This window comes from Narcine bancroftii, chromosome 5, assembly GCF_036971445.1.
Source record: "Narcine bancroftii isolate sNarBan1 chromosome 5, sNarBan1.hap1, whole genome shotgun sequence".
Classification (NCBI taxonomy): Eukaryota; Metazoa; Chordata; class Chondrichthyes; order Torpediniformes; family Narcinidae; genus Narcine; species Narcine bancroftii.
In genome coordinates this window covers 11,701,016-11,728,450 of record NC_091473.1, presented here as the reverse complement: position 1 = coordinate 11,728,450, position 27,435 = coordinate 11,701,016, and the positions used below count along the sequence as shown (strand labels likewise).

Sequence of the window (27,435 nt, the reverse complement as noted above, 5' to 3'; positions counted from 1 at the left end):
CCGTTGTACAGGACGACCCAAATTTCCCCCTAAAATGTTGGTTTTATATGATATCATTTGTATAAGATGGCCTGCTCCACAATCTGGTACTTACCGCTGACCAATGGATGCTGTTAAAAGCCAAATCACAATACTTTAATAAAGAATTATCATTGAAAGGGTTAAATTTAATTTGTTTATTTTAAAATAGACCACTGTCGGCTCCAATACTAGGCTGTTTAAAGCCTGTACAGAGCTGACAGCAGTGAGTGGCACTGGGCAGATGAACCCCGCAAGGCAGCACTGCCAAGATGTCGCTACTGATCACTAACTGCCGAGACTTGGAGCCAGTGGAAAAATGGCGGCGGTATTGGGACTTTTTCATCAAGGGAAGAATTTTAGACCTGGCGTATAGGACAACCTGGATTTTAAGGTGAAAGTTTAAGTTTTGGACCACCCTACACAACAGCACATATGGTATTGCCATGAGCTGCACATGATACATCAAAGAGCTGAGTGTGACTTGTGAACAGAGGTTTGGCTGCCCCCGTATATACATCCTACCTCTATTTGACGTCACAAAATGACATCATGTCACGTCTATTGTGACATATGCAGTGACTGCAAGCAGTCCAGCTCATCAATCCATACATAGTACAGAGTTACAAAGGGACATCAGTTGGAACAGAGCACTTATTCTATTAGTGTGATGATTGTTCGGGAGCCCGATTGCTCTTTGTCAGGGACAAAACTGATTGATAAGGAATTAAATACCACTTGCCAATGTTTTACCTGAACTACATCCTGCTGTAGTCTGAGACAATCTTCCTCACTCTCCCCACCACCACCAAATGCCATGTCATGTGCAACATTAACGATAATGCCTGCTGCACAGATCGACAGAGGTTAAGTAGGTGTATGGTGTGTTGGCCTTCATTAGTCAGGGGAGTGAGTTCAAGAGCCATGAGATAATATTATTGCTCGGGAAACTCTAGTTAGACAGCGCAGAGTTCAGTTCTGGTCCACTCATTGCAGGAAAAATTGCAGAACATGTCTTATGAGACAAGGTTGACAGAACATAAGATACTACAGCACAGTACAGACCCTTTGGCCCTTCCAAATATCTTAAATGCCCCTAATGTTTCAGCCTCCACCACCATCCCAGGCAAGGCATTCCAGGCACCTACAACCCTCTGTGTAAAAAAAAAAAAAAAAACAACTTACCCTGATGTCTCCACTAAACTTCCATTCCTTAGCTTTGTACTCATGTACTCTGGTGTTTACTGATCCTGCCCTGGGAAACAGGTGCGGGCTGTCCACCCTACCTTTGCTTCTCATAATTTTGTAGACCTCTATCAAGTCTCCTCTCATCCTTCTGCGCTCCAAAGAGAAAAGTCTTTGTTCACCTTTTTTCATAAAATTTGTTTTCCAATCCAGGCAACATCCTGGTAAATCTCCTCTGCGCCATCTCCATGGCTTCCACATCTTTCCTATAATGAGGTGACTAGCACTAAGTGTAGTCTTAGCAGAACTTTGTAGAGTTGTTACATGATTCCTCGACTCCTGAACTCAATCTTTGGAGAGACAAAGAATGAGAGGGGACTTAATAGATGTATTAAAGATTATGAGGGGCTTAGACAGGCTGGACAGCCAGCACTTTTTTCCTGGGCTGACAATAGCAAATACCAGGGGACCAAGTGAATGAAGTTCAGGGAGATGTCAGAGGTATTTTTTCCGTCAGGGAGTGGGGAGACCTGGGAATATATTGCCAGGGATGGTGGTGGAGTCTGGTACAACAGGGACAAAAGACTCTATGACAGGCATATGGATGTAAGGAGTATAGAGGGTTCTGGGTGTGAGGTGGGGAAGGATTAAATTGTTGCGGAGTAGGTTTCTCTAGACCAACATCATGGGCTGTACATTCACATATATGTACATTACACATCCCATTCTCACCACTGATCCCCGTGGGTCGCCACAGGTCAGACTTCAATCAGAGAATTATCTCTCCACCACCACATTCAATCCATCACCAAGTAATTTTGAATCCAATTTGCCAGCTCATTTTGTGTCTTAAACTTCTGCACCAGTCTGCCCTGAGTGACCTTCTAAAATGCCTTACTTCAGTTGTAGAAAGTCTATACCCTGTTGATGGGCAATCAAGTGACTCCACGAGGCAGTAGGTTGGAGTCAAAGGGCTTTTATTAGCTTAGACGTTAGCTGGGGCTCAGAGTGTATCTGGCCTGAATCCGAGAAGGAAGTGATCTGGGGTCAAGGTCTTGGGTCAGGACCTTTATTAGGGAATCTCCTGGGAGGGGTCAGAGGGAAGGAAGGGGCAGTCCAGACCAGTACACACAGTTATTACAATGATACCATCACACCTGTCTTCATTAATCTTTTCAGTTACTTCCTCAAACAACTCATTAAAATTAATGAGTGAAATATGAAACTCTGCAGACACTGTGATTGTAGTAAAAACACAAAAATGCTGGAGGAACTGACCCCCATTCAATTCTCCATCCCATTCCCTTGCTGACATGTCTGCCCGTGGTCTCATGCACATCCAGACTGGGACCACTTGCAAATTAGAGGAATAACACTGTATCTTCCCACTGGGCACTTCCCAATCAGATGGCATTAATAACAACTTCTCTGGCTTTCATTAACCCACTTCCCTTCTTCCCCCATCACCTTCCCCCAGCTCTGTCTCTCTCCCTTTTCCCTGTCTCCTTTTGCACAGACATGATCAATTCTCACCTCATCCCCTTATCATATCTAAATAACCCCTTTTGTTGGTCTGGATTCCTCCCCCAGCCAGCACTGTCTGAATTCTGAGACTTTCTGAGATTGCCTGCTTCTGGTTCATTCTGCTTATTCCTTGAAGAAGGGCTCAGGCCTGAAACGTCGGCAAACTATCTTTGTCTCCTCCTATGGACACTGAAAGAGTGGCTGAGTTCCTCCAGAATTTCTGTATTTTTGCTGGAGGAACTCATCAGACCTCACAGCGTTGATAGGAGGTAAATATATAAAGTTTCAGGGCTAAGCCTTTTTCAGGTTATGAACAAAAAGCAGGGAGATTCCTGAATAAAAAGGCTGGGGAGGAGGGTAGAAAGGGCAGGGGGAGGAGCTCAGGGTGACAGACAAAAGGCCATATTGGACATGGGTAGGAGGTCGGGGAAGTGGGGAGGCCCTGTGAATGCAGAGCTGGAAAAGGGCTCAGCCCTGAAATATTGGTCACATATCTCTTTACCTCCAAAAATGCTGCATGACCTCCAGCATTTTTGTGTTTTACATTCAAATTAGTGATGGGGGATTTTGCTGCTATATCTTTCATTAGGAAAGCCTGACCGCCAGGGCTGGTGCTACCTCGAGGAGAACTAGCAGCAGCCAAGGGTGCAGTTCTCAGAGGGGCGCAGTCAGGATGGCCAGACATCCGGTGGGTAGGGGCCAAATGTGAAAAAGTGTACTTAGTTTATTCGTCCCGGGGTCTGTTGTCTGGGCACAGCCATATTTATTCTTGTGCATATACGTGAGTGCCGGCTGGCACATGCATGATGGATTTGAGCAACTCTGGAGCATCAGGCATGGGCCAATTCGGAGCAAATTGGCAACTATTCACCAAGGGGCCAAGCAAATACAGTGCAAAAAAGATGCTGGAGTGGAAGTGCAGGGTGTCACAATATGTCCCACAACGTCAGGCACGCACATTTGGCAGAATTTGTTGGAAGCGACCCTTGATGGGGAAGGGCAGGGACGTGAATGAAAGACACGTGTACTGAAATCTAATTCCAAAAGAAACCCCGGCCTCTTACTATTAATAAGGACACATTCATTTGGACTGCAGTTTTCCGTTGGTGAGTTGGGTGCTTCGTTTGATAATATGTGGGTGAATTTGTTCTGTTCTGTAACTGTAGCAGATTGACATAAAAAATAAGGTGGCAGGAATCATATGATGGAGTAGTGGCCAGTAGGGGAACTCCAGCCCTCTCCAGAAAAGTAAAAAAAAGATAGAGAAAAAACAAAGGCACAAACATAAAAACCATAACAAAGTGAAAGTAAAAGTGTGGAGAAAATGGCAGCGAAAAAAGAAAAACCAAAAACAACGGGAAGAAAAGAAGAAGGAAGGACGTCGGAGGAGGAAGGTGAAGGCCTTACCGGTACGAGGAGGCCCACCGTGGAGAGAGAAGCCTGCTCCCTGAGGTCAGTGGAAGTCCCAAACTCGGGACTACAAAAATGGCTCACGGAGCCAAACAAAAGTGCGCAACCGCGCATGTGCGAATCCTCGCGCATGCGCAACGTGCAAGACAAAAATAACACTGACAGGAGGGGGGACCAGCTGAGGAGTAGATCTCCACAGCTGAAACAGACAACTACAACACAACAACAAGACTCTCAACAGGAAAACATAGAAAATAACGAGAACAAGAAGGAAGAGAATAAAAATATGAAATCAAAGAAACAACCCAGAGGAAGAAGTCCAACACCAAGACACTTCTAATAAAAATAAGAAGACCAAAAATACCCAACAAAATAAAACAAACAACCCAACAAGAAAACCAGAAGAGACAGAGGTAAAGGACACAGATCCTGGAGTGGACTCAGAAGAAGAGGAGGAAGAACACAGAGAAATGGAAGATGAAGGGAAGGGCAAGTACATGGATATATATATTTTTAAAAAATATATGGAAACAGTAAAAGAATGGCAGTCACAAGAATTCAGTGAAATAAAAAGAAGAATAAAAAGTACAGAAGAAAACGTGAATAGATTAGAGATGATCATGACAGATATAGGAAAAAGAGTAGACAAGGAGGAAGAACGAGAAACAGCCATAGAAATGGAAGTAGATGACTTAAAAAAAGAAACTAGAAGAATATGATAAAAAAAGTTAAAGAGACAGGAGCTGTTAGCTCAGAAGATAGATATAATGGAAAATTATAACAGAAGAAATAATATAAAGATAGTGGGCCTTAAGGAAAATGAAGAAGGCAAAAATATGAAAGAATTTATAAAAGAATCGATCCCCAGGGTCCTAGGAAGACCAGAATTACAGGAAGAAATGGAAATAGAAAGGGCACACAGAACATTAGCCCCTAAACCACAACCACAAAAAAAAACAAGATCCATTCTAGTAAAATTCCTAAGATATACAACAAGAGAAAATATATTGGAGAAGGCAATGAAAAAAATAAGAGAAGACAAAAAAACCACTGGAATACAAGGGTCAAAATTTTTTTTTCTATCCAGATATAAGTTTTGAACTCCTGAAGAAAAGGAAGGAGTTCAATGCAGCAAAAACAACCCTATGGAAAAAAGGTTATAAATTTATGTTAAAATACCCAGCGGTACTTAAAATAATTATTCCGGAGCAGCAAAGCAAACTATTCTCAGATCCGGAAGAAGCACAAAAATTGGAAGAACAACTACAAAACAGACAGAGAGATGAAGAGATGTAACAAGAACGAAAATGACAACAAACTATATGTATGTGTGTATGTATATATAAAAAATAGAGTATAGGTAAGAACTAAGAAGGGAAAGAAAGGGAAGAAAGGAAGTAAGGAGGGAATTAAGAGAGTGACCTTTGTTATATATGAAGATTAAAATCTTTTCTGGGGGGGCTGGGTGGGGAAGAATTACAGTCACTGCAAAATCAGTTGACGCTTGCGAGCGGATTCGCAAATCCAAATGGAGAGGGGAGATGTGGTTGCCTGACAAGGGACAAAGGGCAACTCAGAAAGGGGAGGGACTATTGGGGTTAAAGGAATTTTAGATATGAGAATAGTGGAAATATTTTATGTTTTAGAAATGTTGTCTTATAATGTGTTCAAAAAAAGAAAGGAGAAATGGATAAGAAGGGAAGGTGGTGATGAGGAAATGGAAGGGAAAGATAAACAAAGTATGAGACTATGTTGAACTATATGACTTTAAATGTTTTTTTTTAAATTTTTTTATTTTTCACACCATAAATCACAATAGCCATGATATACACTTTTTCTTTTTCACACATTTACAGTGACTTTTTCTCCCCCCCCCCTCCCTCCTCCCAAGCCACCCCCCCATCCCCCCCCCCTCCTCCATTTTAGGTATACAATCTAGGTTGCATTAATTCAGTCAGACAATGTTGTCATTCAACAAAAATACACCAGAAATTCTACTGAGTCCATTCTTTTCTTTTCTTCTCCTTCCATCAACTTAGGTAATGTTTGTTCCCGGTAGGTTTTCGCTATTGTATTTAATGTAAGGCTCCCATACTTGTTCGAATATTTCAATATTATTTCTTAAACTATATGTTATTTTTTCTAATGGAATACATTTATTCATTTCTATATACCATTGTTGTATTTTCAAATTATCTTCCAATTTCCAGGTTGACATAATACATTTTTTTGCTACGGCTAGGGCTATCTTAACAAATCTTTTTTGTGCATCTTCCAAGTCGATTCCAAATTCTTTATTTTTTATGTTACTTAGGAGAAAGATCTCTGGATTCTTTGGTATATTGTTTTCTGTTATTTTATTTAATAACTGATTGAGATCATCCCAAAATTTTTCTACTCTCTCACATGTCCAGATTGCATGAATTGTTGTTCCCCTTTCTTTTTTACATCGAAAACATCTATCAGATATTGTTGGGTCCCATTTATTTAACTTTTGCGGTGTAATGTATAGTCTGTGTAACCAATTATATTGTATCATACGCAGCCTCGTATTTATTGTATTTCTCATCGTTCCAGAACATAATTTCTCCCATGTTTCCTTTTTTATCTTTATATTTAAATCTTGTTCCCACTTTTGTTTAGTTTTACCATTTGTTTCCTCATTCTCCTTTTCTTGCAGTTTGATATACATATTTGTTATAAATCTTTTGATTAACATTGTATCTGTAATCACATATTCAAGGTTACTTCCCTCTGGTAAACTCAAATTGCTTCCTAATTTATCTTTCAAGTAGGATCTCAGTTGGTAATATGCCAGCGCTGTATCTCTCATTTGTTCAAAGGATAAGAATCTACTTCATGAAAAACAATTTTCTATTCTTTTAATCCCTTTTTTTCCCCATTTTCTAAAGGAAAGGTTGTCTATTGTAAAAGGGAGTAGCTTATTTTGCGTCAATATTAGTTTTGGTATTTGATAATTTGTTTTATTTCTTTCTACATGAATCTTCTTCCATATATTGAGGAGATGGTGTAAGACTGGAGAAGTTCTATGTTGTACCAATTTTTCGTCCCATTTATATAATATGTGTTCAGGTATCTTTTCCCCTATTTTATCTAATTCTAGTCTCGTCCAGTCTGGTTTTTCCCTTGTTTGATAAAAATCTGATAGGTACCTTAATTGTGCGGCTCTATAATAATTTTTGAAGTTTGGCAATTGTAAGCCTCCTTGTTTATACCATTCTGTTAATTTATCTAGTGCTATCCTCGGTTTCCCCCCTCTCCATAAAAATCTCCTTATTATTTTCTTTAACTCTTTGAAGAATTTTTCTGTCAGTTGTATTGGCAATGCCTGAAATAAGTATAGTATCCTTGGAAAAATGTTCATTTTAATACAGTTTATCCTTCCTATCAGTGTTAGTGGTAGCTCTTTCCAATGCTCTAAATCGTCCTGTAATTTTTTCATTAGTGGATTGTAATTGAGTTTATATAATTGGCCTAGATTTTTGTTTATTTGCACACCTAGGTATCTTATTGCCTGCATTTGCCATCTGAATGGGGATTCCTCCTTAAATTTTGAGAAATCCGCGTTATTCATAGGCATTGCTTCACTTTTATTTACGTTTATCTTGTTTCCCGACACTTCTCCATATTCCTTCAATTTCTTATATAGTTCTTTTATTGATAGTTCTGGTTCTGTTAAGTACACTATCACATCATCCGCAAATAGACTGATTTTATATTCCCTGTCTTTTATTTTTATTCCTTTTATATTATTATCTATTCTTATCGATTCTGCTAGTGGTTCTATAGCTAGCGCAAACAATAATGGTGATAGTGGGCATCCCTGCCGCGTTGACCTGCTTAAGTTAAATTGCTTTGATACATGTCCATTTACTGTCACTTTCGCTAACGGTCCCTTATATAATGCTTTAATCCAATTAATATACTTCTCCGGTAAATTGAATTTTTGCAATACTTTGAACAAGTAATTCCATTCTACTCTGTCGAAGGCCTTTTCTGCGTCTAAAGCAACTGCTACTGCCGGTGCTTTATTTCCTTCTACTGCATGAATTAAGTTATTAAATTTACAAATATTGTCTGTTGTGCGTCTTTTTTTGATAAATCCAGTTTGGTCTAAATTTACCATTTTCGGTACCTGTTCTGCTAATCTGTTTGCTAATAGTTTAGCTATTATCTTATAATCTGTGTTTAGCAGAGATATTGGTCTATATGACGCTGGTGAGAGTGGATCTTTCCCTTGTTTTAGTATCACTGTAATTATTGCTGTTTTACATGAATCTGGTAAGTTTTGTGTCTCATCAATCAGGTTGATTACATCCAGGAGGGGCGGTATTATTAGATCTTTAAATGTTTTGTAGAATTCTATTGGGAGTCCATCCTCTCCTGGTGTATGACTTTAAATGTTAATGGAATACATAACAAAATCAAAAGGAAGAAACTGTTAAATTTACTGAAAAAAGAAAAAATTGATATAGCATTCGTACAAGAAACACATCTAACTGAAGTGGAACACAAGAAATTAAAGAGAGATTGGATAGGACATGTAACAGCAGCATCATATAATTCAAAAGCCAGAGGAGTAGCTATATTAATCAATAAAAATGTACCAATCAAAATAGAAGAGGAAATAATATATCCAGCAGGGAGATATGTAATGATAAAATGTCAGATATATTCAGAATTTTGGAATTTACTCAATGTATATTCACCTAATGAAGAAGATCAAAAATTTATGCAAGATATCTTTTTGAAGAGAGCAAGTACGCAAGGGGATTTTAACCTTAATTTGGACTCAAACATGGATAAAACTGGAAAAAAAACTAACAGAAAGAACAAAGTAACCAAATTTATAATTAAATCGATGCAAGAAATGCAACTTTTGGATATATGGAGGAAACAACACCCAAAGGAAAAGGAATATTCATATTATTCGGGTAGACATAAAACATACTCAAGGATAGACCTATTCCTGTTATCAGCCCACATTCAAGGGAGAGTTAGGAATACGGAATATAAAGCTAGACTATTATCGGACCACTCACCCCTGTTATTGGCAATAGAGCTAGAGGACATCCCACCAAGAATGTATAGATGGAGATTAAACTCCATGCTACTTAAAAGACAGGATTTTAGAGAATTCATTGAACGACAAATTAAAATGTACTTTGAAATAAATACGGAATCAGTGAAAGATAAGTTTATACTATGGGACGCAATGAAAGCGTTCATCAGAGGGCAAATAATAAGTTATGTAACTAAGATGAAGAAGGACTACAATTGGGAAACACAACAGTTGGAAAGGGAAATAGGAAATATAGAAAAAGAATTAGCAATAAAGAAAGATATAACTAAAAGAAGAGAATTGGCAGATAAAAAAATAAAATATGAAACACTACAAACATATAAGGTGGAGAAGAACATAATGAAGACAAAACAAATATTATGAGCTAGGAGAAAAAACGCACAAACTTCTAGCGTGGCAGCTTAAGACAGAACAAACTAAGAGAATGGTATTGGCATCAAGGAAAAAAGACAAGCAAATCACATATAATCCAACGGAGATTAATGAAAACTTCAGAGAATTCTACGAACAATTATATCAAACTGAAAATGAATGGAAAGAAGACAAAATAGATGAATTTCTAACTAAAATTGAACTACCGATATTACAAACAGAGGAGCAAAATAAATTAACAAAACCATTTGAAATAGAAGAATTACAGGAGATATTAAAAAAGCTACCGAACAATAAAACACCAGGAGAGGATGGATTCCCAATAGAATTCTATAAAACATTTAAAGACTTATTAATTCCTCCCCTCCTGGAAGTAATCAACCAGATTGATAAAACACAAAGCATACCAGATTCATGCAAAACAGCAATAATTACAGTAATACCAAAGACAGGGAAAGATCAACTTGCACCAGCGTCATATAGACCAATATCTCTACTTAACACAGATTATAAGATAATAGCTAAACTATTAGCAAACAGATTGGCCGATTGTGCACCAAAAATAGTAAATCTAGACCAAACTGGATTTATTAAAAAAAGATGAACAACAGACAATATCTGTAAATTTATTAACTTAATTCATGCAGTAGAAGGAAATAAAACTCCAACAGTAGCGGTTGCTTTAGACGCAGAGAAGGCCTTTGACAGAGTAGAATGGAATTATTTATTCAAAGTACTACAAAAATTCAGCCTACCAGAGAAATATATTAATTGGATTAAAGCATTATATAAGGGGCCATTGGCAAAAGTGACAGTAAATGGATATATATCAAAACAATTTAACTTAAGCAGATCAGCAAGACAGGGATGTCCACTATCTCCCTCACTGTTCGCATTAGCTATAGAACCACTAGCAGAACTGATAAGAACAGAAAATAAAATAAGAGGGATAAAAATAAAAGAGAAGGAATATAAAATCAGCCTATTTGCAGATGACGTTATAATATACTTAACAGAACCAGAAATATTAATAAAAGAATTACATAGGAAATTGAAGGAATATGGAGAAGTATCAGGGTACAAGATCAACGCAAACAAAAGTGAAGCAATGCCAATGAATAATGCGAATTTCACAAAGTTTAAGAAAGAATCACCATTCAGATGGCAAACGCAAGCAATGCGATACCTAGGTATACAAATAAATAAAAACCTCGGCTATCTATATAAACTCAATTACCATCCATTAATAAAAAAATTATAAGATGACTTAGAGCATTGGAAAGACTTACCACTAACACTGATAGGAAGGATAAACTGTATTAAAATGAATATTTTCCAAAGGATACAATACCTATTTCAGTCATTACCAATACACCTAACAGAGAAATTCTTCAAGGAGTTAAAGAAAATAATAAGGAAATTCTTATGGAAAGGGGGGAAACCGAGGATAGCACTAGATAAATTAACAGAATGGTACAAACAAGGAGGCTTACAACTACCAAACTTTATTATTATAGAGCCGCACAATTAAGATACCTATCAGATTTTTATCAAACAAGGGAAAAACCAGATTGGACCAGATTAGAACTAGATAAAATAGGGGAGAAGATACCTCAACATATACTATATAAATGGGATGAAAAATTGGTGCAACGTAGGAATTCACCGGTATTGCATCATCTGCTTAACATTTGGAAGAAGATTCATGTAGAAAGGAATAAAACAAGTTACCCACTACCAAAACTAATATTGATGCAAAATCAGCTAATCCCTATCACAATAGATAACCTTTCCTTTAGAGAATGGGAGAGAAAAGGGATCAAAAGAATAGAAAATTGTTTTTCGGGAAATAAATTATTATCCTTTGAACAAATGAAGGATAAATGTAATATAACTCACGATACAATGTTTGCATACTACCAACTGAAAATCTACTTGAAGGACAAATTGGGAAACAGTCTGAAGTTACCAGAAGGAAGCAATTTTGAATATGTGATTACAGACACAATGATAATTTAAAAATTTGTAACAAACATGTACATCAAACTTCAAGAAAAGGAGAACAAGGAAACAAATGGTAAACCTAAACAAAAATGGGAACAAGATCTAAACATAAAGATAAAGAATGAAACATGGGAAAAGCTATGCTCTGGAACTAAGAGAAATACAATAAACACGAGGTTACGTATGATACAATATAACTGGATAAACAGGCTATACATCACACCTCAAAAGTTAAATAAATGGGACCCAACAGTATCAGACAGATGTTTTCACTGTAAAAAGGAAACGGGAACAACAATTCATGCAATTTGGACATGTGAGATAGTGGAAAAATTTTGGGAAGATCTAAACCAGATATTAAATAAAATCACAAAAAGCAATATACCAAAAAAACCCAGAGATCTTCCTCCTAAGTAATATAAGAAACAAAGAATTTGGACTTGATTTGGATGGAGCACAAAAAATATTTGTTATGATAGCCCTAGCTGTAGCAAAAGAATGTATTATGTCAGCCTGGAAATTAGAAGATAACTTGAGAATACAACAATGGTATATAGAAATGAATAAATGTATTCCATTAGAAAAAATAACATAATTTAAGAAATAAATTACAATATTCGAACAAATATGGGAGCCATACATGAAACACAATAGAGAAATCCTACCATGGACTTCCACCACCTAAAATGACAGGAGAAGATAACGAAAAGAACTGACTCAGTAAAATTTCTTGTTTATTTTTATTAAGTGACAACATTGTTTAACGGGTTTAATGTATCTTATAGATTGAACCAAATAAATGGGGAAGGGGGTGAGGGAGGGAGGGAAGGGAGAGAAAACATTATATATTTAAGAAGAAAAATGTCTGTATGTATCTTGGTCAATATGGTTTATAGAGTGTAAAATAAAAAATTAAAAAAAAAATAAGGTGGCGATTGTTGAGGTACTCAGTTTCTGGTCCTGTTTTACAGTGAATTGTTTTAACCCAAATCTGAAGCAGTGGTTCAACATCTGACTTCCAACACTTTCTCCCAATTCTTTTGAATTTTACATGGGCTATGTACTATAGTGGAAATTCTATGCTCAAATTTAAACATTTGCAAGTATTAACCAAAAGATAAACAGAAACTGCATAATACAAAGCAAAATTGAATCTTCATCGATATCTGCATCAGTGTCACAAAAATAAAATCAGTCAATGTCACGAGCAGGAAGAATCATGCTCAAACTGAAAATTCTTTTGACGATTGTTTGAATACTTTGATTATTCTGAAAAGGGACTTATTTCACTTTGGAGAAAATTGATGCAGTAGAAATGAGTTTTTCCCCCTACAGGCAAACATTCTACATGCATCAGAACCAAATAGTGAGTGGTGTAGTCTGTGCACTACCGTGAAGTGTGGAAGGAACAGCACACACAAGGAGTCGAAGACTAATTTATTGCAGTGGCAGCTCTGCTTATATTTTCTCCCCACTGCTGACATCAGGAGTAATGTCACAGCAGTGCTGGCCTCGGATTAGTTGGCATTCCCTCCATTGCCCATTGTTGCCCAGATGGTCACCTGGGATGAAGGTCATTGGCCCCTGTGGGGCCATCTTGTGTACCAGGTTGTGTCCTGGTTAGCAGGACACTGCACGACCCTCCCCCAGAACCAGTGATTGGAGTGCAGTTTGCCGCTTTCAGAGGCCTACCTCTGTGATGTGGGGGCTGAGTGGAGACCAGTTGGTTAATGTTCACATGTGCTGGTTTAACACAGTCAATGGTGAAAGTCACTTCCTTACCGCCAACATCCAGCACACGTGCTGACCCGTTGCGTCTGACTACTTTATACAGCCCCTCAAACGGCCATTACAAAGGTGATCAGTGAGCTCCCCTCCAAACAAAAACATACTCACAGGTCTCTTTAGGAATGTAGGCTTTGGCCTGGCCATGCAGCGGAGGCTGTGGAGGGGCGAGAGTACCCAATCTTTCCCTCAGTCAATAGGCCATCGGGTCCTCTAGGTCAGTGGTGGCAAGAGCTTCCCCGGTATCACCAACAGCACACCAGCTGCTGAGGCGTTGAAGTCTTCTTTTGGTGTGGAGCAGATCTCAGAAGGACCCAGGGTAGCTCATCTGCCCAGTTAAGCCCCTTGAGCTGAGCCACTCCACTAACCTGTTGGCCTGAGGGTGGTAAGCCTGGTATGGTGCAACTGGATTCCCAGCAAATTAGCCAGCACCACCCAGAGCCCCAAAGTGAAGTGTATCAGAGGTCATAAGCTCTGGGATTCTGAATCTTGACACCCAGGTATATTCAGTGCCCTGGAGCAGGTCTCGGTGGTTGTGTCGACTAGCATGTCCGCCTCTGGCCACCTCATTGAGGGGTCAATCATGGTGAGGAGATATATCGCTTCGCGGGAGACCAGTAGTGGCCCTATAATATCAATATGGACGTGGCTGAACCTACATCATTACTGGCTGAAAAGTCTGGAAGGGGGCATGTTGATGTGTGTCTGCACTTTGTACGTCTGGCACAGTATGCAGGTCTTGGCCCACTGACTGACCTGTTTCCGGAGGCCATGCCAGATTAACCTACTGGCCACCATTTTATCAGAAGACCTAATGGCTGGGTGTCCAGGTTGTGCACCACGTTGAAGACATGCCATATCCATGCTGCTGGCACAATGGGGTGGGGTTTGCTGGTGCTGTTGCAGAGGAGTGTCTGGTTACCAGGGCCGATGGTGATAACCTCCAGCCTGAGCCTGAAAACTGTCGTTCTGTATGCCAGGATCTCAGGGTCTTCCTGCTGTGCCCTAGTTAGGGCTGAATAGCCTATTCCTAGGAACAGGGCCTTGACAGACTTGATCTCAGGGTGGGACCATGTTGGTCTTACCCATGATCTGTTGGATGTCCGTGATAAACTCAGACACTTATTTCAGCACCAGTGTCAATGAGGAAGTGCCTTCGTCAGCCATTTTCTGTACCAGGTTGTGCCCTGGTTAGTGGGCTACTATAGTGGACAAATTCATTGCTATTATTCCCCACTTATTTCTTCTGAATAAACATTAAAGCAAAATCGAATGGCCATTGATGAGTGATGTCCATTTGTTGTTGAAGGAGGGAAAATGCCAGTAAAAAAAATGTTTTGGAGACCCTGTCGCTTTGCCTTGGAAAGTTGACATGCCTTCACATCATTTACTTGGAGAATTAAAAGAAAGAAAAATAATCTTCTGCCACTCAAAGGTTTTCACTTCAAAGCATATTTTAAAGTAACTGTAGAGACCCTTCCAGAGCTCCCAATAAAAGACAAACTCCCACTGTTTCAGTTCTGAACCAAACCCTCTTTTTGAATGCAGGGGCTGACTCAGGAAAAGTAGGAGCTCTTCAGTGTCTGAATGGCACAGGGGATGAAATGCAACAAATTTTGCTGACATGGAAGTACACAGGCATTTTCTCAATACATTCATATAGGTGCTGAGACAAATGAAGATGTCAAAGTGATGTAATAATTGTTGGTGTCAACACCTTCTATACTCTTCTAGATGAGCTGCTGTGAGTTTAGAGGGAAATAGCAGAACATTTGAAGGAATAGTCCTGTCATATGAAATTTTTACATCAGTGTTGTGAAATCTGGATAATCTATTCAGAATAAAAATGTTAATGATCTTAATATTGATGCGTAAGATCTATGTTGCGAACTTATAGCAGTAGCTTGAAGACTTCCAATGTCTTTGCAGCCACAAGAACTTCGCTTCATTCTACAACAAAAACCCCTGGATTGTGTGTCCAATGTTTTGGTTTCTCTAAGGATTCTTCTCACGCGTCCAGTATCAATGGTAAGAGGTGAATGTAGTTTCTCAAAGCTCAAACTTACATACACTCAACAATGTTGTCATGGAGATTAGATGGCTTGGCAACTCAATCAATTGAACATGCCCAGGCATTAGCACTTGATCTGATTGAATTTGTGACAAAATTTGCAAAGGAAATGGCTTGCGAAGTGAGATTCTGATGTGCATGAAATTGAATGTGTTACAAGATAAATTTTAACAATTCACAAGATTATTACCAGGAGGTTATGTTTAAAACCCAGTTTGTCTGTTTCTCTGTAAGCAAAATGTAGTTCTAACATGTTGTATTGATTACGCCAAGTAGCCTTAAAAGGTAGATAGACTTAAAGGTGTGAAGTAAAAGGTTTGAATGTTGTGTTGCCCTTGGCAGAGGGATTCATTCTACTGAATGCCAAAATATTTTCTTTTGTATTTTGAGTTAAAATGATCAGATTGATGTTACTTATTCTTCCAATTTAAAATTAATTTAGCAATTTCAAGTTTTGTGGTTTTCATTTTTTTCTACAAAACATGTTTTTGAAAATTGAAGTTGTCAATTTTGGGGGGGGGGGGGGGTGCAGTTAGTCGGCCTTGCCTAGGGTGCAAAATAGTCTGGAACCAGCCCTGCACCCAGGACTAATCCACAGAACACTACAGCTCAGAAACAGGCCCCTTCAGCCTTTCTAGTTCACCCCGTCCAACTGACCTGCACCCAGTTCATAGGCCTTATATTTTCCGTGAAGGGCTCAGGCTGAGTTCCTCCATAATTTTGTTTTGTTTACTACAATCACAATGACTACAGCCTATTGTGTTTCACTCTTCACCAATATGCTCCTAATCCCACTGACCTGCACCAGTCCATCACCCTCTGCACCTCTCCTGTCCAAATTCTCCTCGGTAAATTTGAGCCCACATTCCCACCACGCTTTGTGAAGACACCCCCTTTCACCCTGTGTTCTTTAGTTTGTCTCTCACCCAACCTCATGGTCCAAAAGGAAATTGGACAAGCAAACAAGGTCTGCTCGGCCGCCCGTAAGAAGACAATCTGCACGCTTGCTGTCACACTTTTCTTTAGCACGGGAATAATGGAATATTTATTTACTGCTTTCATGCCTCGGAGTCTCTTTAATGCATTATTTAAACTTTATCAATCATTTTTAAGGTCAAATTAGAACCATGGCCCTTATTGCTCCCATTTGGTTTTCCTCAAGAGGTTGAGAGAGGTCTACAAGATTATAAGAAGCATCGATAGGGTGGACAGTCAGTGCCTGTTTCCCAGGACAGAATCAGCAAACACCAGAGGACATGTGTACAAAGTGAAGGGAGGGGAGACATCAGGGGTGTTTTTTTTTTTACTACACAGAGTTGTGGATGCCTGGAATACCTTGTGGGGATGGTGGTGGAGGTTGAAACATTGGGGCATTGAAGAGACTCTTAAGACAGACACAGGAATGAAAGAAAAATAGAGGGTTACGGGATAGGGGGGCTAGTACTTTTTAAAAAAGGAATATATGGGTCAACACAACATTAAGGGCTGAAGGGCCTGTGCTATAGTGTTCTATGTTCTAAGAGGAAATATTGTTGACTATCTCTGAAGTGAATTTTAGCTTTTACCTCTGATAGCTAGACGGGGAATCTTGATGAAATGGACAGTAACCCACCTATTCATACTCAATGGTTACAGGAGGCCGTGTCCTTCCTAAGTTTAGAAAAAAATCAGACAAAGATATAAAGGTGAATTTTTACAAGACATGGGGCCCCATTCATGGAGTATTACCATAACTTAAAGAGTTAGGGTATTTGGATGTTCCTGAGAAGCATTGTCCAGTTTCCGAATGTCAACCTTCGTTTCCTATGTATATTACATATCCAAGCTTGCCTTGTTTAGAGGGATTTGATTAAAGTGGGGGAGGGGGGGGTGCTCTTTTTTCTTTTCCTTTGTGGTTTTATTTTTCAATATTTTTGATATAGTGGGTTTGATGTGAAAGAGTGCACACAATTTATATTAAGTACTAGCAGGTTACCCGGGAAATAAAATACTCATTACCCAACAATCTTCATGATAATTCTGCATAAATACGTATTTTTTTTCTGTGTCCTGCTGCCTGTCCCTTTCATTTCTGGAACCATCAATAGAGGTGAGACTTATGTTCTTCTGCTGTCTCTGTGCTTTCCCCTTTGTCCGACTCTATGGGCTTGTAAGGAGGTTCTGCCAATGTTGCTTTGTTTTTTTTGGCCATTTTGAACTGTGTTTGGCCACTTGTTTTTATTCTGAATGTACATTGATATACAGCCTTGTAACTAATTGAGGTGTCCCTGGTGCAAAAGTATTTTTGAACTTCATATGACCTTAAAGGTTAAATTCAATATGGTCATGACATTCAACATCAAATGTTATCCCTACTGAACCTCCTTGGACATTTCCAGAGTGCTCCATGTTAATTTGCATGGAAAACAGACAGACATGCACAACATTCGATGTTCAATTTTTTTGTTTTTTTTTTCCTTATACTCTTATTCAATCTATGTTTTTTTAAATTAAACTCAATAAAGATATTCTAAAAAGAAAATTAAACTGCAAAGTCCGTCAACAGCTGGAAAGCAGGGATGAATCTGTCAATGGAAGTGTCTTCACCTGCTGTCCTAGGGCAGGTTCCCCCTCCAACTGTGGAAACCTGGCAGCTGGCTGCTTCTTCTGGGTCATTCTTGCGAGTCAGGGGAACCTCTGTCCTGAGTGTGGGACCCCCAGAGTGGGTCTCCCATCTCCCCAGATGCTCCCCATGTCCGGGGGTTGGTCAAACAGACCTCGTCTGAGGTCTCTCCCCATTGGTTCAATTCCAGGAGCTTCCACTTCTCAATGGTTCAGCTCTAGTTCCATATAACTCATTGGTTCAGTTTACGTACCCACACTCCCTATTTGTTCATTTCCCAGTACCCACACTCCCCATTGGTTCGTTTCCCAGTACCCACACTCTACATTGGTTCATTTCCAGGGACCCTACAGACCCCATTGATTCGTTTCAAGGCACCTATATTCCTGGTTGGTTCATTTCCAGGTGCCCACACTCCCCATTGGTTCATTTCCATACACTCACAGTCCCCATTGGTTCAGTTCCAAGAGCCAACGCATCTCATTGATTGAGCTCGAGCTGCAGAGGGCACCCTCCACCCAGCTTCCTCGACGGTTCAGGAGCTTGAAATCCTCGCCCAGGGATGGGAAGTGTCCCAAGGGGTGTGGGAACCAGCGGGGGAGGGGTAGACCATAAGAGGGTGGGCTTAGGGCCCTGGTAGAGGGTCCTGGATCCCAGGGAACAGAGGATTCTGGTCGGAACTCCAGGAGGCTAGAGGATGGGTTATGGGTTATGGTCAGGGGCCATGAACACTAGGGGGTGAGTTTGGACCCCGGTTGGGATTCCTGGGGATTGGTTCAGAGCCCCAGAGATACACTGGAGTCATGAACCCTGGTGAGGGTCCCAGAAGATGGGGAATGAGTTTTAAGGCCCCAGCTGAAGGACCCATACACTAGGATCAGATTTAAAGCCCCAGTACATAGTCGGGCCCCAGGAATGGGTTTAAGGCCCCGGTTCAGAGTCAGGATCCTGGGGAACAGGTTTTAAGGCCCCAGTTCAGAGTCGGGTCCCGAGGAACAGGTTTAAGGCCCCGGTTCAGTAGTGGCCGCAGGGAACAGGTTTAAGGCCCTGGCTGAGAGTCTGTGGCCCCGCCCCGGGCCCCAGGCACGTCACTGTCGTGGGCGAAGCGGCAGCGGACGCCGTACCGGCACCGACCTTCCTTGCGGAAGGCCAGGCAGATGTCAGGGCCAGTGGCCAGCCCGGGGGTCAGCCGCACATGCTGCTCCAGCAGTCGCTGCCGCTCCTTCCGCTCCTGAGCAAAGGGGTTGGCGAAGACCCCTCCTCCCCCTGCCCCAGACTCTAGCTCCGGTGGGGGCAGCTCCGACCGGATTCCCGAGGCAGATCCCTGCTGGGGGGATGAGACCTTCCTTCGATCTGACCTGTGGGGGGAGTGGGAGAAAAGATAGGGGGAGAGAGAAGTGGGGGGGAAGGAAGAGAGAGGGGAGAGAAAGGGGGAGATGGGGGAGGGGGCATGGGGTTGGAAAGAGTGGGGAAGAAAGGGGGAAGTGGGAGGGAGGGAGGGAGGGAGAGAAAGAGAGAGAGGTCGGTGGGGAGGGAAGTGAAGGAATGATTGAAGGAGGATTGATGAGGGGTAGAGAGAGGGGAGGGGGAGAAGGAGAGAGGGTGGTGGGGAGGAGAGAGGGGGATAGGGAGAGAGGGAGAAGGGGAGAAGTGAAGGAAAGATTGGAGGAGGATTGATGAGTAGGCAAAGGGGAGGGGATGATGGAGAGTGGGTGAGCGATGAGACTGGTCCCCCGTACCTACCCAATGCCTCGCTCCCCCGCTTGCCTCTCACTCACCTGCCCACCGCCGCCCTCTCTTCCCCTTCCCCCTCACCCTGTCCCCTCACGGACTGATCTCCTTGCTATTGAAAAAGGCCCCTCAGCCCATCCTGCCATGAATCTATCCCACCCACACCAGTAACAACACACTATATTTGGCCCCATATCCATCCCATTCATGGAACCATCCCAATTTTTCTCTTTAACATTGCAATGGTATTAATCTGGAGCATTGTGTGCAGTTCTGGTCACCTAACTGCAGGAAGGATATCAATAAGGTAGAAAGAGTGCAGAAGGAAGACTTACTAGGATGTTGCCCGGACTTAGGAACTGAGTTACAGGATAAGGTTAAGCAGGTTAGGACTTTATTTCCTGGAGCTTAGAAGGCTGATAGGATCATTAAGAAGGGCTATGGGATGCTGGGCTTCATTAGTAGGGGGACTGAGTTCAAGAATCATGAGGTTAAGTTGCAACTCTACAAATCTCTGGTGAGATCACACCTAGAGAATTGTGTTCAGTTCTGGTCATCTCAGTACAACAAAGATGTGGAAGCTATGGAGAGGATGCAGAGGAGATTTACTAGGATTTGCCTGGATTGGGAAATAAGTATTATGAGGCAGGTTAGCAGAGCTGGAACTTTTCTCTTTGAAGCGTAGAAGGATGAAAGGAGACTTCATCGAGGTCTACCAGAGATGGACAGCCAGCACCTGTTTCCCAGGGCAGGAATAGCAAACACCAGAGGACATCTATACAAATTTTAATATTTTTTCAAAATTTAGACATCCAGCACAGTTACAAGCCCTTTTGGCCCACAAGTACGAGCCACCCAATTAGCCGCCACCTCAGGTATGTTTTGGAGGGTGGGAGGAAACCAGAGCCCCTGGGTAAAACCCATGCAGACAGGGTGAGAACATACAAACTCTATTTGAACCACAGTCCTGGTTGCTGGCGCTGCAAAGGCATTGGGCTAACCACTACACTGACTATGCCACCCCTAAGTGAGTTTAGGTGAGACATCAGGTGTGAGTTTGAAATGTACTGGGGGAGTAGGTTAATGGTTCGCAAATTGAGCACCACGGACTCATGGGCTGAAATGGCTTGTTACCGTGCGAGATGCCCAAAGTTGTTTTTTTTTAAAAATGCAGAATTGTGGGGGGTCTGGAATTATTTGCCAGTGATGATGGTGAAGCTGGAACATTAAAGGTGTTTAAGAGACTCTTCAGCAGGCACATGGATGGAAGAAAAAGAGGGTTACGGGGTTGGTAGGATTTAGTATTCCTTTGGTAAGAATATATGGAATTTAATGGAAGTGTGAGGTGATGCATTTTGCAAGGGCAAACCAAGGTAGGAGATATACAGTTAACGATAGGGCATGAGGAGTGTGGAGGAGCAGAGATCAGATGTATTATTTCCTGAAGGTGGCATCACAGATGGACAGGGTTGTGAAGAAAACTTTTGGTATCTTAGCCTTTATAAATCAAAGTACTGAGTATATGAGTTGGGATGTTATGTTGAAGTTGTTTAAGACATCAGTGAGGCCAAATTTGAAATATTGTGTGCAGATCTGGGCAGCTAATCATAGGTAGCATATCATTAAGATTGAAAGAGTGCGGAGAAGATTTACTAGGATGTTGCTGGGTCTTCAGAAACTGAGTTACAGGGAAGGTTAAACAGGTAAGGACTTTATTCCCTGGAGCATAGAAAAATGACACGGCTATCCTAGCGGTCAGCGCAACATCTTTATAACACCAACAATCGGGACCAGATCGTGGTTCAAAGCTAGGGCTGTCTGTAAGGAGCTTATATATTCTCCCTGTATCTGGATGGGTTTTCCCCAGGGGCTCCGGTTTCCTCTCATTGTTCAAAATGTACCAGGGATGCAGGTTTATGAACTCATGGTCTGGAATGGCCTGTTACCATGCTGTGTCTCAATTTAAAATTAAAATGAAGGGAGATTTGATTATTTAAAATTATGAGGGGGAGAGACAGAGTAAATGTATGTAGGCTTTTTCCACTGAGGGTAGGTGAGATACAAACCAGAGGAAAGGGGTTAGGGTGATGCTAGCATCGAGGGACTCCCCCGGATACCTGCGCTCCGCAGCACTTCCCCGGATCCCTGCGCTCCCCGGCATTCCCCCAGATCCATCCACTCTACCACACTCCCTGGATCTTTCTGCTCCCCAATACTTCCCCAGATCCCTCTGTTCTACAACACTTTTCACTGCAATACACGTCCAGATCTGTTCCAGGGAGATGGCGAAGAATTGGAAAATGGCAAATATGCTCCACTTGTTCAAAAAAGGTAATAGGGAGAATCTGGGAATCATAGACTGGTGAGTCTTACACCAGTTTTGTGTAAATAGGATATACGAGCATTTGGAGAAGTACAGTCTACTCAAGGATAGTCAGCATGGCTTTGAGAAGGGAAGGTCATTTTTTTGAGACGGTAACAAAAGAAATTGATGAGGGTGGCCTGGTAGATGTGGTTTACATGGATTTTAGCAAGGCACTGACAAGGTTCCCCACAAGAGAATGATCCAAAAAGGCACAGGAATAGTGGAACCTTGGATATGTGGATAAAAAATTGGCTTGGAAGAAAGCAGAGAGTAATTGTGGAAGTAAAGTATTCTGCCTGGTAACTAATGGAGTGCCGCAGAGATCTGTTCTGGGATCCCAGCTCTTTGTGATTTTTATAAATGACCTGGATGAAGAGGTGGATGGATGGGTCAGTAAGTTTGCAGATGGCACAAAGGTTGGAGGAGTTGTGGATGGAGCTGAAGGTTGTCAAAGGTTACAAGAGGATATAGATAAGATGCAGAGTTGGGCAGAAGAATGGCAGATGGATTTCAATCCCAATAAATGTGAGGGGATTTATTTTGGAAGGGCAAACCAGAAGGCTGAGTACAGGGTTAATGTACTGTTTCATAATAGAGGGACATTGGGATCCAAATCCATACATCCCTCAAGGTCACTGCACAGGTTGATAGGATACTTATGAAGGCCTATGGGATGCTGGGTTTCATTAATAGGGGGGATTGAATTCACGAGTAGAGAGGTCATGTTACAACTCTACAAATCTCTGGTGAGACCACACTTACACAATTGTGTTCAATTCTAGTCATCTCATTATAGGAAGGACGTGGAAGCTATGGAGAGGATGCAGAGGAGATTTACCAGGTTGTTGCCTGGAATGGGAAACAAGTCTTGAGGCAAGGTTAGCAGAGTTGGGACTTTTCTTTTTGAAGCGTAGAAGGATGAGAGGAGACTTGATAGAGGTCTACAAGATTATGAGAGACATAGATAGGGTGGACAGCCAGCACCTGTTTCCCAGGGCAGGATTAGCAAACTCCAGAGGAAATGTGCACAGAGGGAAGTTTAAAGGAAACACCTTTACACAGAGAGCTGTGGGTGTCTGGAATGCCTTACCAGGGATGGTGGTGGAGGCTGAAACATTGGGGGCATTTAAGAGACAGGCACACGGATGAAAGAAAAATAAAGGGTTACAGGGTAGGGAGGGTTTAGTTTTTTTTAAGGAAAATATGGGTCAGCACAACATCAAGGGCTGAAAGGCCTGTACTGTGCTGTATTGTTCTCTCCCTCTGCTCAACAACAAGACCCCAGATCCCTCGGCTCGACACCACTCCCCCATGCTCTCCCCTTCTCTGGACCCCCCCCCCCTGCATCCTCCCTCCCCCCGTCTGCCCGCTTCCTTCACCCACCCTCCCTCCTCACCCCTCTCTCCCACCCACCTTTGCTGCCCTCCCCCACCACCCTCTCTCCCTTCCCTATTACCCACTCTATTTCCCTTCTCTCCCTTCCCCCTCTATTCCTGCATCTCTCTATACCTCTCTCCCTTCCCAATTCCCACATCTATTCCCCTTCTCTCTCCAACACCTCCCTCTTTTCCCTCCCCACTCCTTAATCTATCTCTCTCCCCTCGCTCTCTCTACTCCCCTCTCTTGACCCTTACTCTCTCCCACTCACTCTCTCCCTATCCCCCCTCCCTACTCTCACTCCATTCTATTTTTCCCTCGCTGAATTCCCCCTCTCCATTACTCCCTCGGTCTATTCCCTCCCTACCTCTCACTCACATCCCCACCCCCACCCGCTATCCTGTAGCTGCCACTGCTCCCTGCTGCTCTGACTCGACTCCGCTTCCCGTCTCCCCTTCTTTCTCTCTCCCGTTCTCCACTCTCCTCCTCTCCCTATTCCCCTTCTCATTCACTCTATTTCCCCTCTCTTCAACCACATCCCTCCCTCTCTCTCTTCCTCCCTCCTCTTTCCAATCCCCCGTCTCTCTCTCTCTCTCTCTCCGGTACCTGCCGCTGCTTCCCTGCGCCCAGGGACTCGGCTCTGATTCCCCGTCGCTCCCGGACGACCCATAGTCCGCGACCAGTGCCGCCATCTTCCGCCCGAGCATGACGTGTTCGGAACCACCATTGCGCATGTGTCCCAGACTCAGAACCTGCCTCCTGGATGACGTCACGGCAGCAAAACACGCCCACCTATATTAAATCGACAACCTGCCCATCTAGTTACGATACGGAGATACCGAAACCTGTCTTAAATAAGTGTGCGATCCACACCACCCGTATTACCAATAATAATTGTGAAAAATTCTCTATGGCCAGTCGAAATCAAAGGTTTCAAGCTGAAATGTCTAGGATTCCCTTATTTCCCGACAGATGTTGGAGGATTGGAGGTTAATTGACCTTGTTAATTGCCCTCGACACTTGACTGTGGAGAATTTGAGGGAATGTGAGGTGAATAAATATTATTGTCGTAAAAAGACAAAATGTAGGACCAATGTTTCGGGCCTGAGCCCTTCCTCAAGCTTTGACAAAAGGCAGGCAGACACCTGAATATAAAGCTGAGGGAGAAGGGAAAAAGGGTAAGGGGAGGAACGTGGGAGAACAGACAACGGTGATAACTAGACATGGAGAGGAGGATGGGAGACAAAAAGTGAGAATTGATCAGGGGACAGGGGTGGCTCTGTGAATGAAGAGCAAATATAAAGGAGAAGGGATGGGGACAGGGTCTCACAGAAACCAGAGAGACTCAGTGTTAGTGGCATCTGGTTAAGAGAGAGAGAGAAAAAAGGATTGGGGAAGGGGGAGAGATGGGGTGGGGATTCAAGGAACCCAGAGGAAGTCGATGTGAGTGTCATCTGGTTAGAGAGTGCCTAGACAGAACATGAGGATTTGTTCCTCAAATTTGTTGGTAGTCTGTCTGGCAGTGCTTGACACCATGTCAGCATGGGAATGATGAGAATGGGGTTGGGAATGGAAATGGGTGGCCACTGGGAGATCCCCGCTATTGTGATGGACAGAACTGAAGTATGAGAGAGGCGATCTCTCAGTCTATGACTAGTCTCTCCAGTGTAGACAACAAAGGGAGGACCAGATGCAGTAGATGACCCCTGCAGATGCTTCACTTGGAAGCACTGTTTGGGCCCCTATTGGGCTGAAGAGCCTGTTGATCACAGTCTGACTCTAATTCTCCAGGGAACAACACAAATCGAAGCATGTATTATGAAGTGTCAAAAGAGGCAAGTGGAACCTTACTCCACCAACAGTGGAGAGATCTCAGGAAAGGTTGGTTTGGACCAACATTTCTCTTCTTCTTTGGCTTGGCTTCGCGGACGAAGATTTATGGAGGGGGTAAAAAGTCACCAACATTTAAAACTCTATTTAAACACATTGACTCTGGACAGATAAACTTTATCATAGTCACAGGGACTGCAATTGTTTCTGGGGGTTGTTTCTTTCTGCTGAGTGATGCACTATCAATAAATGTGTAGCGGCACTATGGGGCAATCCATCTCCCAGGAGGCATCAAACCTGCCACATGACGTCAGTGCGTGGTCATGTCAGTGTGCGTTGAGCGCGTGATTCTGGCTTTTAAAAGATTGTGTGGGGGATGAGGAGTAAATCCGTTTGATTCACTCCAAAAACACCTTGTTTGTGGTTATTTTGTCGTGTCCACTGTTATTCCAGTGGCCACAATTGGTGACCCTGATTAGCCCAAAAGCATATTTTTGGTCAAACATGTACTCTGCAGACATTGCTGCGAAGCTACCACCTTTCTGGACAGCTGAGCCTGAACTGTAGTTCCAACAGGTTCGTGTGGCACGGTCCTAACAAAAGATGTTACACAAATGGCAAGGTCCTGCATTGTCTGCCAGAAAGCAAAAGTTCAGAGGCATACTAAGGCACCACTGCAGTCCTTCCCAGCAGTTACTCGGTGTTTTGCTCATGTCCACATGGGCATCATTGGTCTGCTTCCTGTTTCAAGAGAATACTGTTATCTTTTTACAGTAATAAACAGGTTTACGTGTTGACCTGAGGCCGTGCCTATGGTAGATGCTAATACAGACACTTGTGCTCGGCCGTTCCTCAGTTCCTGGGTGTCTCGTTTTGGCTTACTGGCGCATGTTACTTCAGATAGAGGACCATAATTTATTTCCTCGCCATGGATGGCCTTGTCTCACTTGCTCAGTACAACAGTTCATCATACAAATGGCTATCATCCCCAGGCCAATGGAATGGTGGAAAGATTTAATCGACATCTCAAGTCAGCCTTAATGGCTCGGTTAGATGCCCCAAACTGGGCTGATGAGCTGCCATTGGTATTACTGGGCATTAGAACAACTCCAAAGGAGGACCTCCAAGCTTCATCTGCCGATCTCATGTACTGCACACTATTGGTGGTCCCAGGGGAGTTCGTCCCCTACCATTTCAACTCCAGCAATGATCCTAAGGAACTGTTGAGCAGGCTAAGGGAGACTATAGGAAAATTGACCCCTATACCACCATCTTCTCACGGAGAACACTCTTTCTTTATACCCGAAGATCTTAAAAACTGCAAATATGTCTTTGTCCGTAGGGGAACACTTGGTCAACCTTTGCAGACGCCCCATGAAGGATCTTATAGGATACTCAGACAAACTAGGTCGACCTGTATTTTGGACATTGGAGGGAAGCCACAGTCTTTCACTGTTGATAGGCTTAAACCAGCTCATGTGGACAAGTCTTCCTTACTGCAGCAGCCAACCTTCTGTCACAGAGGTTGACAACCTAAAAGACAGACAAACCTTTCTGTCATTTCTGGAGGGGGAGGTGGGTGAGGGGTTAGGGCTGTGTAGCAGCACTATGGCGGCACTACAATTCCCAGGAGGCAGCAAACTGGCCATGTGATGTCAGTGTGTGATGATGTCAGTGCACGTTGAACACGTAATTTGGGCTTTTAAAATGTTGCACGGGTGATGAAGAGTAAATCTGTTTGATCCACTCTAAAAATCCCTTGTGTGGTTATTTTGATGTGTCCAATGCAATTCCAATGGCCACAAACTCAGAAGACTTGAGTAACGGAACTATAGGATTTTATTTACAATAAACTTGAAGGTCATCCTAAGCTGTGACCCAGGCTTTCTGGGGAGGGGTTATGATGTTGGAGCTTTTAGACTGGGTCAAAAGGGAGGAGCCACGGCTCCAGCCACAGGATGGGACAGAGCCAAATTAGTGATATCCATTAATATTAATTGTCATATATTTCAATGTATTTATCCTATCAACCCATTTTTACCTCTGTGCCACCTCTT

The 27,435-nt window shown here is 42.3% G+C and overlaps 1 protein-coding gene and 1 long non-coding RNA gene across 2 annotated transcripts in view; one reads left to right on the top strand and one right to left on the bottom strand.

The window, feature by feature from the left end:
- The first annotated feature begins 15,267 nt into the window (after positions 1-15,267).
- LOC138763115 (zinc finger protein 271-like) overlaps positions 15,268-27,435 on the top strand; it is a 77,002-nt gene continuing 64,834 nt past the window's right edge. The window contains exon 1 of the mRNA XM_069936785.1: positions 15,268-15,430. Within this exon, the coding sequence (XP_069792886.1) occupies positions 15,283-15,430 (148 nt within the window). The 5' untranslated portion in view covers positions 15,268-15,282. The remainder of the gene's footprint in view (positions 15,431-27,435) is intronic.
- Positions 17,899-24,259, bottom strand: LOC138763111 (uncharacterized). The gene is made up of 2 exons (XR_011357320.1): positions 24,155-24,259; positions 17,899-19,433 (listed from the first exon to the last, which is right to left on the bottom strand). It is a non-coding gene; the product is annotated as an uncharacterized lncRNA (long non-coding RNA).